Here is a 15,470-nt window from a genome sequence, read left to right as displayed (position 1 = left end):
GCATGTGAATTTCTTAACATATTTTGCTACTATCATATTTCCATCAACAGTATATGACAGTGAAACAGCTAGGTAATAGCAATCTTTGCTAATTAGATACACAAAAATTATAACATTATGTTTACTAGATGTTTACATTTTTTCTTAAGCAATTTGTTCTTTCACGTCTTGTAGCCCATTTTTCTACTGCAGTCTTATTGTTATTAATTTGTGGATGTCCTTAAATAAAAGGCTAATCACCTATGAAATAATGTTTTAAATAGTTGACTACCTGTTTATATAGTTTATGATTTTCTATACCTTCATGGGTCATATTTTAAGTTATCTTTAATTTATGATAAGATATGTTTTGGGGAAATTTGGAGACTACTGGAAAACTCTAAGAGGGCAACAAATTAAATCCACAGCTGACCACCCAGGCATAACCACTTTTATTACACATACGTGTGGGTGCGCATGCACACATGCATTTACATAATCACATACGTGCACATGGCTGAGGAGCACAAACAGCAGCATATTCTGAAAACTGTTTCTTTAAGCAAAAACAAAGGCTATAAAGCATCTTTCAGAGTAGGCAGTTGGAGACACTTTTATTTTAACTATCTTAGAGTATTACTTTGAATACATTTTAACAATTGCTTCATTATTTTTGAGTCATGTTGTTTTCCATTTTCATTATTTTATGTTTCAGTAAACATCTTTGTGTAAATAGCTTTGTGTTCATTAACTGATTGTTTCATTAAAGTTTTAAAGGATTTGGAATCCCTGGGTCAAAGAGTAAGGTTATTTTCTATAAAATGACAACTGAATTTCTAAAAAAGTAGAAACAATTTACCTTCCCATTCCTGTAGTATGATATTTGTAGTATCATAGTATGATACACTTCATTTCCCCACATGTTCGTCAACACTGAGTATATTTATGATAATAATCCACAACCGAATGTTGATAATGGCCCAGATTCTGTATCTCCTTTATTGATAAAGTATCTCGACATTAGAAAGTTAAACAGTTTGCCTAAATCCTCATAGAAGTGGAGAATGAACTCAAAGTTTAGTCTAATCTTAAAAATGATGCTCTGTCAGTATGCTATATTATTTCCCCAAGTTTTATATGTTTATATGACTATAATATCTTTGATTACTATGATATCTTTGATTTACGTTGAACATTTTGTTTTAAGTTTAGAGGTCACTGGAAACTCTTTCATAAAAACTTCCCACAAGGCCTAGCCAGTGAGGTGTATATTTTCTTAGTGATATCTCATAACTATATTTAATAATATTGATCATTTTTATCTTACATATGTGGTGAATATTTTTCCAAGTGTCTTTTCTTATTTAAGTTGAATTTGGAGCATTTTCTAATATACATGAATTTTCCAGTCAAAATCCCAGCAATAATTTTGAGAGATATCAACATGCTGGTTCTAAAATTTATAGGGGAAAGCAAAAGAATTAGAATACAAAAGCAATTTTTAAAAACAAGAGAATGCATACTATCTGATCTCAAGGCTTACTGTAGTCCTGGCTGGTGTGGCTCAGTGGATTGAGCAATGGACTGTGAACCAAAAGGTCACATTTGTTTCCCAGTCAGGGCACATGTCTGGGTTGCGGGCCAGGTCCCCAGTTGATATATCTCTTGCACATTGGTGTTTCTCTCCTTCCCTTCTTCCCATCCTCTCTCTCTAAAATAAGTAAATAAAATCTTTAAAAAATTTTAAAACTTACTATAAAGCTATAGTAATCAATATAGTGTGATAATGGGAAATAGTATAAATACATAATCACTGTAACAGAATGGAGGCCCAAATAGGACCACACAAACATGACTGACTTTTGACAAAAGTGCAGAGAAAATTTAATAATGAAAAAATAGTCATTTGAGAATAGTGATGGGGCAGCTGGATGTCTGTATGCAACATATTGAACTTTATTCTCTTGCCTTATGCAAAAATTTACTGAAAATTAATCATATACCTAAATGTAAAATATGAAATTATTCAACCTTTAGAAGAAAAATAGGTGAAAATTTTTGTGATTTTGAGGAGTTAAGCAAAGAACTGTTAGATACAACTCTGAAACCAATATCCATAAGAGAAATAGTTTGTTAAATATGACTTCATCCAAGTTTTTGATAAATATGACTTTATCTTACTCTGAAAAACAGCAAAGAGGACAAAAAAGAAGCCACAAAAGGGGAAATAGCTTGCAAATTACACATCTCCCAAAAGATTTTTATGCAGAATATTTATAAAGAACCTATTTGTGGTGATTGCTTGGAGGAGGGTAATGGAACCAAATGGTAATGGAGAAAAATACAATAAAGGTTAAATTAGAAAAATAAAAAAAATTTAAAGATTGTATTAGGAAAATATAAATAAATTGTATTTCTCACTTTTCTAAAAAAAAAAAAACCTACAAACTCAACAATATAAAGCAACCCAATAAAAAATTGGGTAAAATGAAATACACAAAGGGCTCGTAGGCTCAACAAAAAGAAAAACAAATGGGTGAAAGGCAACTCCTAATAGGAGACATACAGATGGAAAAATAAGCGTAAGAAAAGACATTCCACATCATATGTCAACAGGAAAATGAAAAGTAAACATTGAGATTCCACTACACACCTGCTACAATAGCCCAAATCCAAAACACTGACAACACCAAAGCGCAGAAAAGATGTAGAACAAGAACAACTCTCATTCATTGCTGGTGGGAATGCAAAATGGTACAGGCACTTTGGAAGGCTGTTTGGTGATTTCGTATAAAATGAATCTTACCATATGACTTACCAATTACACTCTTTGGTATTCACCCAAAGTTGTTGAAAACTTATGTCCATGTAAAAATCTGCTCATGTATGTTTCTAGAAGCTTTATTCATGATTGCCAAAACTTAAAGCAACCAAGATGCCCTTCAGTAGGTGAATGAATAAAGTGTGGTATACCCAGACAGTACAATATTTTTTGGTGCTATAAATAATGGACTATCAAACCACAAAAAGACAGAGCAATCAAAGCATGTAACTGAGTGAAAGAAGCCAATATGAGAAGGCTACATACTATTTGATTTCAAGTATATTACATTGTGGAAAAGGCAACACAATGGAGACAGGAAAAAGAGCAGTTGCTGCCAGATGTTAGGGTACAGGGAGGAGGAATGAATAGGCAGAGCACAAAGGGTTCTCAGAGCAGTGCAAATTCTCTGTATAATACTACAATGACGGAGGCACATCACCATACATTATTCTAACCCCACAGAACGTACATTGAGAGTGAACCTAAGGTAAACTGCGGTTCATCAGTTGTGCCAAATGCGCGCCTTTGGTGGGAGACATTGATAATGAGGGAAGCTATGCACATGTGGGGTGGGGAATGTATGGTAAATCTCTATACTTTCTTCTCAAATTCGTACTGTAATATGTAATTCTGTAGTTTATCAAAGAATAGGGCTGGAGTCATTGCCATCTATGTTAATAATAAAGTCATGAGTGCCTCTGCTTGGTCCGGAAGAGCAGGGAGAACAGATGAATAAGCTTAGGGTGGACCTCTAGGGAGTCATTTGAGCAAAAGGAAAACATCAAGAACTTTTGTGGACATATTATATAGCCTATAGAGTGTTTATTGGTTTCAATTAGTTGATTCCACTCATTTATATTACCTATAGACACCTAATTGTACTTGAGTTTGTGATCCACGACTTTCTGAAAGAACAGAGAAAGAAGAGCCTGTGAAAGGGAAAAAGCAAACAAAATATAACCAGAGACACTGAAGTTAAGAACAATCTAACAATAGCCAGGGGGGAGTGGGGTGGGGACAGTGGGAAGAGGGGATTACAGGAACTACTATAAAGGACACATGGACAAAATCCAGGGGGAGGGTGGAGGTGGGGGAGGGAGGTGGTTCAGCTGGGGTGGGGTGGAGGGATGGGGAGAAAAGGCATACAACTGTAATTGAATAACAATAAAAATGTTTTAAAAAATAAAAAAAGGGCCTTTATAAAAGGGCATACGAGGGGTGAAAAAACCAAGAGGGAGAGGTGTCACAACAGTCCTGGGACTGAAGGAAGAAAAATGAAGTTAACATTGTCAAATACCCCTGAGAGAGCCAGTCAAGATAAGGACAGCCAGTCATCTGTGCCTTAAAAGAGAGCATGCTCTGTTAAATGGGGTCAGAAATCAGATTGCACTGTGCTGACAAGTGCCTGGATCTTAGAAATTGGAGATAATGCTTGCCAACTGCTGCTATGGAGAGTTTGAATGAGTTGGAGAGGAGAGAAATTGAATGGTATTGGCGGTGAAATCTAGTGAAGAAAGAGGTCAGTTTGTTTTTGTCTGATTTACTTTTTTGGATAGAAGTTTGCAGAATGTGTATACGTTAAAGAAAAAGGACCATCAAAGAATAAAAAGTTGAAGATAAAGGACAGAAAGAAAAATAACTAATGGCAAATCCTCAGCATCAGTGATAGGAAATAAAATCAAACACAGCCTTTGCTTTTAATAGCAGGAAGAACTCCTGATCCTTTAAGAGTGGAGGAAACAAAGTAAGAATGTTGATAGATGTAGACTCTGATACAAGAGAGGATTGCAAGGATACACAAGCAGTTTCCACACAATGACCTCAATTTTCTTGTTAAAATAGCAGGTGCAGTGAGGGCAAAGGGGAGAGACTGTATGGTTAAAGTGGAGTGATAAACTTTTGAAATAGTGGCCGACCGCAGTCAGAGGGGAAAGATTAGTGAATGCTATTGAAGGGCTAACTCAGATTAGAAAACCATCAATCTGCAGAGTGGTGTAATTGGCTCCTGTAGCACTCAGTGTGCCTGGGTGTAAGAAAAGAAAATTCACCATGGTATGGTTTCACGATTGCATGTATATGTAAGAAAGGTCAGGTTGTAGAAAAGTAAAGGTTCATGTCCAAGCTAAATTCCGAGAAATACCTGGAGAACATGAAAAGATCCAAGTTTTATTGAATTTGAAGAAAATGTGAGAGGAAAAGATTTAATTTCATTGGGTAACCTAGCATCATTTCTGACTTAATCTTGTGTTTTTATTTTACTTTAATCTCTTTCCCTAATTTTCTCACTGATTTTGGATTCACTCTTATTTTTTAAGACACATTTTAGATACAAGGTTAGGTATAAGAAAAAAAGAAGGAAATTAAAAATATACAGACGGTCAAACAGGCAAGTTTCAATTAAATAAGGGAGGCTGGAACTTACATTGTCTCGGTTGAGTTTCGGTTGACAGCAAGATGCTATAGATGACTAGGAGGTAGTATATACACTGCTAGCACCACGTCTCATCTATGTGTATTGTCAGCAGTCCTTAACTACTTTAAGTTTATAACACTCAATGTAAAAAATGAATTGATTCCTCCTCCCCATACATAGGTGAATAGCTATAGTCTTTACCCCCTTAGTAAGTGAATGGACTAATCCACATTCAATTGTATGTTTCTTTATTGCAAACACTTTGACAATATTTCATGTACATGTGGTAAATGTATTACCACTGAAAAAGTGTCTTTATGGTGAAATTGAGAAAGACACACACTAGTTATTATTTTACATAAATTAACAACATTCACCTTAACAAATGATGTAGAAAATGTAACAATAGGTGTTATATTTCATCATACTTGTTTTTAGTTGGGACCGTGTGGGCTAAAGTAATACCTATTTCTTTAGTGTAAATTATCCAGGACTAAATCATTAGGCTTATTTTAAAACTTCACCTCTCCTTATGTTCTATATTCCCTTTCCTGCTTCCTGTCTCTTCATAGCAGTATCGTCATCTAACATAATGCATAATTAACTTTGGGGTTTTTATGCCTATGTGTTTCTACCCCTTAGAACGACATTTTCTTTAAGGCAAGGATAGTGGTGTATTTTATTCAATGCTGTTGCTCCCATGCACATACTAGGCACTTGATAAATACTTGTTGAATGATTGTGGTTATATAAATTAATTTAACCACTTGTCTGATGGCACAATTTAAATAAAGGGTATCTTATTGACTTCAAAAATAACTTTGTTATTTTAATTACTTGTTTTAACTTCTTAAGATACACCTTTTAAAAGCTTTTCACAAGAATCCCAGTACTGGGTAATTCCATTTCCAGTAGAGTCTGGATTCCTACTCCACTGCAAACCTCTTTACTCACTCAGCTACTGCGTGAATATGGGTTCCATAGATGTTTACAGCATTCAATCTCTCTCAGATTTACATGTCCTTCTAAGTCATTGGAGAAATAATTTCACTCTCTGGTAAACTTAATAAATAAGTTGAATGTACTAGAATAAGAAAAAAAACTAAGCAACGCTCACTTTTGTTCTTTTCATAGGTGTTTGTCTAAGTATTTTCTAGAACATTAAATTTGCGTTGTAGCAAAAAAGAAACTTTTCTTTCTTAGAATCTCATATTACTTACTTGTGTTGTACTTGAAGAGCTACTTTAATAAAAGGTCAGTTGTAAAGGTCAGTTGTGGGTTGTGATGGAGCAACACTCCATTGGTATAAACTCTTAGCATTCTAAGCTAATAAAAGCCATAATATAAAAAGTGAGTAATCCCCAAATCATTCCCATTGGGCTTTAGAATTCATTGCGTGCCCTTTTAAATCTAGCTTGCCCTTTTAGTTACGTATGTCTTGTGTTAATAATAAACTTAATATCTGAGTAAAATATGGTTGGACAATTCTTGAGAACAGGAAACATCTCTTGCTCATTTGAAACACCCAAAGCAGGCAGCCCATTGCCTTGCATATGGTGTGTTCCAGGCAAATTTGAATGAATACGTCCTTGGATCAGTGACAAAGAGATTCAGACACCGAAGAGAAGCATGACCAATGCAATCAAAATAAAAGGTCATCAATATTTTTTCATTTAAAATTATGAATAGTTTGATGTTGGGTCTCACAATATAAAGAAGTCAGAAATCATCCACTTTCCCAAGCCATCCCACTAGAGTGAACCATTTTAACCTAAATTGTAATTCAAACTTCAAATGAATATTTTACATTCATGTATTATTATAACTGTTTAATAACAGTAGGCTTTTTTCTCTAGATTATGACTCTAAACAACTTAGAAAAGGTCCTTAATTATTCTTTTGTTCATTGATATTGTCATCTTATTGCAGGAGCATTTTTAACAAAATCAGAATTTCTGTGACTGTACTGGGGAAAGTCAGGAAATCTGATTCAAACTTTTTTAGAAGGATTAAAGATTAGCTATTTTTCTAAACTATGTGTGTATATGTGTGTGTGTGTTGTAGCCAAAGAAACGAAATAAAAGAAGAAAGCTGCTAAATAAGTGCACATTTCTTAACAAATAATAACAAAATTTTATAAGGATGTCTAATATTTATTTCTTGTCATGTGAAAAGTGCTATGTTTTTTTTCTTTATGAAAGTGCTACTTTTTAAAAAAGTGAAACAAATTATACTTTGGTTCTCTACTAAAACAATATTTTCTTTTAACCATCCCCAATTGAACCAAATAATACATTTATAGTATAATGAAATTTTTTCAATCTTTAGGAAATTTTGGTAAATATGTAATTTAAATAAGAGCATTCTCCATATTATGTAACTAGACATTAGCAATAAAAACTTGGAATAGTTACAAAGTTATAACTCATATCTGTAAAAGCATGAAAATAATAATGTAAATAATAATGTGTGAACTGCTGACCTTGAGATCTCATGAACTCCAGTGTCTTCCTGAAGACTCTATGCCTCTGAAAACATCTGTTCAGTCTGTTGATATCTCCTTATTTTCTCCTTAAAAATAAATTTGTTTCAATGTTACATAAGGTTATATTTTCAAAAAGTAAAGCTGACTACAAAGTACAAGTATGACACAGAGAGAAATCAATAGAAACCTTGGAATATAAATAAGGCATTAAATATGGAACAGGATAATTGCATTATGTATAACTTAGTGCAGAAAGAATACCCATTCTAGAAGAATGTTGTACATTACTAATCATAATCAATTTCATTCATTTATTTTCCTCTTATTTAATAAAATATTTCTATGAACAAGAGTTAAAGTCCTTCTATCCTATTAATTAACATCACATTGGATTTTAGTAACTTTCTAATCTCTAGAATATTCATATGTTCAAGACCCACAAAAATCAGGGAAAATTAACCAAAATGTTATAGCTAAATAGTTGGTGACAATAGTTGGTGAACATTTATTATGTTATTTTGATTTACTTAAATAATTTAACTCTAAAATTAACTCAAAAATTTATATATTCAGGTCTTAAGGTAACATAGACTTTAAGAAAATAATTCAAACAAAAATGCTTTAACATAAACATGAATTAAGAAAAATTTTGTTTTAAAATTCCAGTACCATAATTCAAATGATTAGTGCGATAATTTAAAGAGGTGAGGAAACCCTAGTAGTAATTACATACTTTTATTTTCCCAGAATAAAATGCATATAATCACCTTTTCTAAAGAATTAATGAGCTTTCCATCCTAATATGTTAGGTCATGTCCATACACAATGTAAAAACTTTCCTAAAAAATGACGTAGAAAACCTTGGAAAGTGTGGTTCCTTTATTGTGTTTCTACAATAGCCAGAAATGAACTGCCACTCACTGTAGCCAAGAACAATCGCTGGTGTAGAAATACTCTCCATGGGTTATGTGAATGATGAAATAAATAGTCTGAGCAAGCATGCCCTGTGCTGATGTGAGGCAAGTATAATTAAATATCAAAAATCTTTAAGAAAAAAATTGTCTCAGGAAGATTGTGTTTCCAGAAGCCTCTTTCTCTTTTTAAACCTCATGTGTATTTATGTGGGTAGGTAGGGATACATGGATTTAGAACAAACTGGAATATCTGGTACAACAGTAGCAGTGTTAACAAATTTGGGTTGGAAGTGTAGAGCTACTAGAGGTTACTGAGCCCAGTTCCATTCTTTCAAATATCTAAAACGCTTCTGAGAACATTACCCTCAAAGGATGCCATGATGAAGACCACAGAAGCAGTAACTTGCATCTCCTGTTGCACTCACTTTGAAGAACAGCTCAACCTGCAAAACCTGTGGCATTCATTTTGAAAATAGTTGAGCATATAACTTTTCTGTCCTCTGTTATGATACATACCATGAGACTGCAAGTCAAGCAGTTAAAAAGCAAGCACATTAACAGATTTCTACCGGCTTATAATGTGTCTGTTAAATACAAACTCAAAAATACTATTTACAATGAAAATAAAATACTAAAAATAAAGTACATGCTTCATTAAATATATTTATAAATGTCATTTATAACTCAAGTCAAAATTTTTGTTAATGAAAGGTAATTTGATATTATTTAAACATCATTTTCACCTATTGAGGCATCATTTAAGATTTTACCACCCCAAAATAAATTTTTTCTGCCATAGAAAAAGTGAGGAAACGGATGTCTAGTTCAGTCTCCCTGACTGAATAAGAAAACTGACTACTGTATATTTGTGAAATGTAACTAAATCTACAGAAATAAATTAAGATTTTTGACAACCTATTGTTAAAACTACAAACATAATTGTATTTTACAACCAAATAAATAAAATACTTTATTTAGGCATGTAAGGTAGTCTATTGAGGGAGGCAAAAGTACTGAGAAATCTAAGGATCTTAATTTGTATGCCTTTAGTTAACCTATAATTTAGACAGAGGCCAAGGGACCTTTGGTGTTGGGAAAAAAGGGACTCAAACTGTGACCTGTTCCAAGGTCAAGGACATAAAATATATTTTATGGACAGACTGACCTAACCTGAGGCCAGTCAAGTCCCTGATAGGGAGTCCCTCACAAAGGAAGAAGGATGGAAAGAACAAGTTATAGCCAAAGCAAAGTCCAAGTATTGGGGATATGAAGACTGATGCTAGTTCTGGGCACAGTGTGCAGGAGTTGATGCTCAAAACCATTCCAATCCAGCACTTTGGTCTGTGGATGTGACTTGGGGACACTGGCTATGTGAAACTGTGCAAGGAAGGGTGTGAGCATGCTTGTGAGAGAGAGAATGTACAGAGTTGTGATGCTAAGATCTCTAGGTTAATAGCACTTGCTCTGAGACCCAGGCAACTGTGCAGAGGAATAACCCCAGATAATGTACCTCAGGAAGATCCAGGGGCTGCTACTCTTCCTTGACAAGCCGTCTGGACATGTCAGTAGAGGACTACACAGGATTGGTGGAAACTGCCATTTTCCTGGAGACCCATGTTTTTAAGGTGATCACAACCTGAGTTGATAGTCCCAGCATACCCTATTATACCACTACTTGAGTGGAATCCGGGTCCCATGGATGGTCTTAGCAGTGACAAGTGACATGTGGGACAGGTTTGTGGATAAGTATAATTATCCCAGGTACTATGAACAATATTCAAGGAGGGTGAAGTTTGTAGAATACTAAGAACATGTACACTAATGTAAACGTAATGCTATTTGCCCTCACAAATATGTGTCTGTGTGTGTGCTCATCAAAAGAACCCTGGTTTCTGACAGAGTCCTATAAAATAAAAGACATAAACCTGCCTTACTGCTTAGAAATGTGCACCTAACATTTATAGTTCCATCTGGTCTTTCCTAACATTTGGGGTTCAATGGAGAAATTCCCTGAGAACCAGTTTTTCACTTTTAGAAAGTCCTGCACTTCTGCAGGGCTAGAGAGAATGGTGAACATCGCCTCTCCTTGTTCCCAGCCTCTTGGCTTCCTGGTTGCTCACGGACATTACTGCAAATCATCCTGTAAATCCCAGCAGCCATTCAGAATGGCAAGGGTCAGGTCACTCTTCCGTGTTTGTCAACATTTTCTCCAAGGGGAACCTTTAGTAGGTCAGAGAGATACAAAGCTCTTGTTGGCATATTTTATCAATAGTCATGCTAGACTTCACTGAGGTTGCTAAAGGTCACAGGTCAGTGGTAGGCGTAAGTGAGCTATCAGATCAGCTTGTGTTAATTTTAATGGATGATTCGATGATTAGTTGAAAGGAAATATAACTTCTTTTAAATATTCTTATCTTATTACTGCCTTTAAAAAAATCTTTCTGGCAAATGCTGGGTTTTGAGAATAAACTTATTCCAGAATTACAGAATTTGAGACACTCCCCCTCACACCCCTTCCAAGCTGATCACTTCTGCTTGGCTGGAAGCATGACTCATATCAGTATATGAACATAAGTGAAAAAAACCTGAAATTGCCATTCAGTGTTTCTAAGGTGATAAAACTTTTAAGTTCAGTACAATAGTTTAATTGCATTTGTTACTGCATCTCAACATACAGTATTGCAAAATGAATATGCCCACAATCGGCAAAAGCATCACTCACTCTGAAGGACAGTCTCCAGACTAAAGAAAAAGCCCTGGAGCCAATAAATCTAGCGGGAAAGATGAATCTGCCGTATAAAGTTTGACCCTTTTTTGTGAAGACAATAAAACCCCACTGACAATCACATCAATTCTATTTAGAATTATTTCATAAATAACAATACCACTCCAATTTTGAACCATCACACACATGCTGAAGTGCAGTTCTCAAAATACATGCAGCTACTAATTCACTCATTTAACAAATGAAAAATGAATTTCTATTTTTCTCTAACAGTGTTGAAGTATATAGTAAAGCAGTATCACATGACCAAAAGAGTTTCTAAAATGATGACAGGACTTAGTCATTCTATTTCAGTAAAGCAGATGAGTTATTGAAGCAAATTCATCCAACCCCTCCTCTTAGGCTATCTACCTATCAGGTGGTCACCGTTGAGTCTTCCACTCAAGTCAGCTGTGTTTGAAAGCGCAAAAAGTTCTCTAAAATTGTTCAGATATATCTCTGTGAAGGTACAGGAAAAGACTTACCTGGGAATTTGTGAGAATTATAAGAGAATCTAGGTGAAACTTTAGGCAACAATAAAAAACCCAAAGATGTAGATAATTCCTCCCAAAATTGTAAATTAGCAAGACTGAACCACAAAGATGTGCAAACTTGACCAGACAGAGTATCATTAAAGGGATTGAAAAGGTGTTCCAGGTTCCACCACCACAGGGCAAGCAGGACCAGCAGTGTGCAGGGAAGCCTTAAAGAACCTTTACAATGCAAGCCTTCAAATGCTTTAGATCATACACTTCGCCAACCAAAAAGCTTCTTGACCTGTATACATAGTTCACACACCCCACTTACCCAGTGTAGGGCCCACCATTCATCATGCTAGTCTCTCCCTTGCACATACACTCACCTAAAAGGTCTCTCTTCTTCACGTCAGTGTGACAAAAATAAAATTACCTAGTTAAGATCAGCTGTCTTCCTCCTATGGACTTGCCTTTAGTATCTGCAGAGATTATTGTAACTAGAGAAAATAAAGGATATTACATTGCTGGCATAACTAGTGATATATGATAGAGACTTTCAAGTGGGTCCCCTGACTATCTTACCGCATTTCCCTTATTAATTCATGTTTCAGCTCTATGGTATCACTAAAAGAGGCACCTTTGCTTCTTTTCAACACTTCGACATTTCTTCCATGTAATCTGAGTTTATAATATGGATTCTAAGAAAATTGGAAGAACCATTATTCAATTTCCTCTTCTTACTATTATATCCTGTACATCCTTGATATTTGTATCCATATACTCAGCCTTCAATCCTGTTATAATGGAGAAACTGTTCTTTCTCCAACCTAAGGTCAACTCCTTTCCTCTCATCATTTTTAGGTCTTTGTTACTTCAATGATCCCCTTTCTCTCCTGCACTGTCATTTTTTCTTCACATTACTGGGCAATTCCCATCTGTCTGCAGTTGTAATGTCTCCTAACTTAAAAAAATTTCTTTTACATCAGTTCCTTATCTCAGTTTTCTACTCTATTTAAAAAAATTAATTTTTACTTTTGATTCAATGATTTTAGAAAGAGAAAAGAGGAGAAAAAGAGAGAGAAACATCGATCTGTTGCCTTCGTCATGCACCGTGACTGAGGACTGAAGCTGCAACCTAGTCATGTGCCCTGACCAGGAATTGAACCGGTGACCTTTCATTTTGTGGGATGACGCCCAACCCACTGAGCCACACCAGTCAGGGCTCCTCTCCATTGTATAGCAACTTCCCCAAAGAGGGTATTCTCCATTCCTCAGATAAAATTCTATATTGAACTCCCCCAAATTAGGTTCATTTTCACAACTCCACTGAAATTGTATTATCAAGGTCAGCAGTTGAATTGTATATTGCCAAATTCAATGGTAAATTTTTAGTCCTTATCTTCCTTATGTTTCAAGAGAGTTTGACTCAATTGCTTTCATTTTCTTGAAAAAGAAATTTTTTAACTTGGTTTCTAGGATACTGTACATGAGCCAGGCTTCTCTTCTACCTCATTTGCTGCCCTTTCTCAATTTTCTTACCTCAATTCTTCTATTCTTACTGACCTCTGAATACTTTAGTGGACTTCTCTATCTGACTCTTTCTTAGCAAAGCAGATCTTATGTCTTTAAATAGCACCATTTATTTATGTCACAAATTTAGATCTCTAGTCTTAACTTCTTCTCTGAGCTTTAGAGTCTTATCATCACTACATGCTTTACAGAACCATTTGAATGACTAATCAGCTTTACACACTGAACACATCGAAACAAAACAATAATAAAATAAAAGGATGGAAGGAAGGGAGGGAAGGTGGAAAGGAGGGAGGAAACAACATATTCTAGACTTCTCCTTCTACCGCAGTCTTTTCCATTTTAGTAAATGGCATCACTCAGGGACTCATATTAAAAACCTAGCTCCTTGAGAGATTGCTTATTCTAGCATTGCAGCAGGATAGGTGCAAGATGAACCTGTAGTATCTTGCAGTGATGGAAAGTAAGGGAAAGGAAAAAAAGATAGGCATTGGCATGTCAAAAGGACACAAGAGCTGACCTGAAAATACTCTTAATGGTCAAAATTGCTACAACTTAAGCACTAAAAATTAATGACAGTATTAAATCATAACCCAAAGAATCAAAATAAATATTCATGAGTCTACACTGATATAAATAAATGACTGAATAAATAAATAAATAGGAGATAAACAACAAAGCTTCCTTACGAAAGACTTCCAAATAATGCATATATGTAGATACTCTTCCCACCTTAAGAAATGGGGCTTGATCCCCAACCCCCACCTTAAATGTGACCTGTATTTAGTAAGTTCCTTCCAAAGAATAAATTGTGGAAAAAGGAAAACAGCAATGATACAGTGGAGAAGCCTGGAAGGTATCATCTAAATTAAATGACTAACATTATCACCAGTGATATACATCATGCTCATACTCGTATCATCTACTCCCTGATGCGACTTGATACAAAAGAACCCTTCACTTCTGTGGAATTCCTCCTTCAGATCCATAACTCAAGTCTAAATAAATTTGAGGGACATTCTAACTATGCTTTTCAAAAACCGTTGTGGTAATGAAAAGAAAGAACAGAGACTGCCACAGATCGACGGAACTAAGTACACACGACTAAATCTGACCTGAAATCCTTAAGGAGGTCTTAGGATAGAAAAATCTGTCTGGGGATAAACTATAAAATCTGAAGTCGGTGGTTCAGTTAATAGTAGTACTATGTGCCAATGTCAAATTCTTTGTTTGGGCAAGGGTACGATGGTTATGTGAGATGTTAATTTGGGGGGAAGGTTCTATGGGAATTTACTCTGTGATATTTTCTCAACTTTTCCATTAATCTAAAATTCTTGTAAAATAGAAATTTAGTCTTAAAAGCCTATGAATTATTTATGTTTATGTCTTTCTCTTACACCCTACATCCAAACAGCAAGCGCCTTCTGTCAGCTCTACCTTAAGGCTGTATCCTGACTCTGACCATTTCTCAAGTCCCACATGTCTCACTTCTGCTGCCGGACAATCGACTCTAACTTTGTCTCCTTTCCTATTTCTAGTGTCAAGCTCCTCGCTGACATCTCATATTTGCTCTTCTTTCTAGAGACCTCCTTCCACTCTAGATACTGCATGGCACACTCCCTCACTTCACCAAGTCTTTATCAAAATGGCATCTCCCTGTTCTGATTAAAAGTGCCATAGAACTGCCCAGGGGAAAAAAAAACCCAAAATCAAAAAACAGCATCGCCTCGAAGGGGCCTCTTGTGGCCATCTTATTTAAAATAGGCAACCCCAGCTTGGGCGGGTAGCTCAGCTGGTCAGAGCACTGTCCTGATACGCCCAGGTTGCAGGGTTGATCCCCATTCAGGGAATGTACAAGAAACACCAATCACTGCACAAATAAATAGAACAACAAATCAGTTTCTTTCTCTCTTCCTTCCTCTATCACTATAAAATCAATTAAAAACAATAATAATAAAATAAAATAGGCATCCCTACTTCTATATCCTAACACTGCTTTATTTTTCTTCACAGTACATCCATGACTATTTATGACATCATATTATTTACATATTTGCTTTTTTTATTATTTTTTAATCCTCACCC

The 15,470-nt window shown here is 35.3% G+C and overlaps 1 protein-coding gene across 1 annotated transcript in view; it reads right to left on the bottom strand.

The window, feature by feature from the left end:
- The window catches only part of CSRNP3 (cysteine and serine rich nuclear protein 3), a 185,192-nt gene that overhangs the window by 130,766 nt on the left and 38,956 nt on the right, over window positions 1-15,470 (bottom strand). The window contains exon 3 of the mRNA XM_045187352.2: window positions 7,699-7,787. Within this exon, the coding sequence (XP_045043287.2) occupies window positions 7,699-7,711 (13 nt within the window). The 5' untranslated portion in view covers window positions 7,712-7,787. The remainder of the gene's footprint in view (window positions 1-7,698; window positions 7,788-15,470) is intronic.

This window comes from Desmodus rotundus, chromosome 2 (assembly GCF_022682495.2).
Source record: "Desmodus rotundus isolate HL8 chromosome 2, HLdesRot8A.1, whole genome shotgun sequence".
Classification (NCBI taxonomy): domain Eukaryota; kingdom Metazoa; phylum Chordata; class Mammalia; order Chiroptera; family Phyllostomidae; genus Desmodus; species Desmodus rotundus.
The sequence above is the reverse complement of the archived record's forward strand: the minus strand, read 5'-3'. Positions and strand labels throughout refer to the sequence as shown.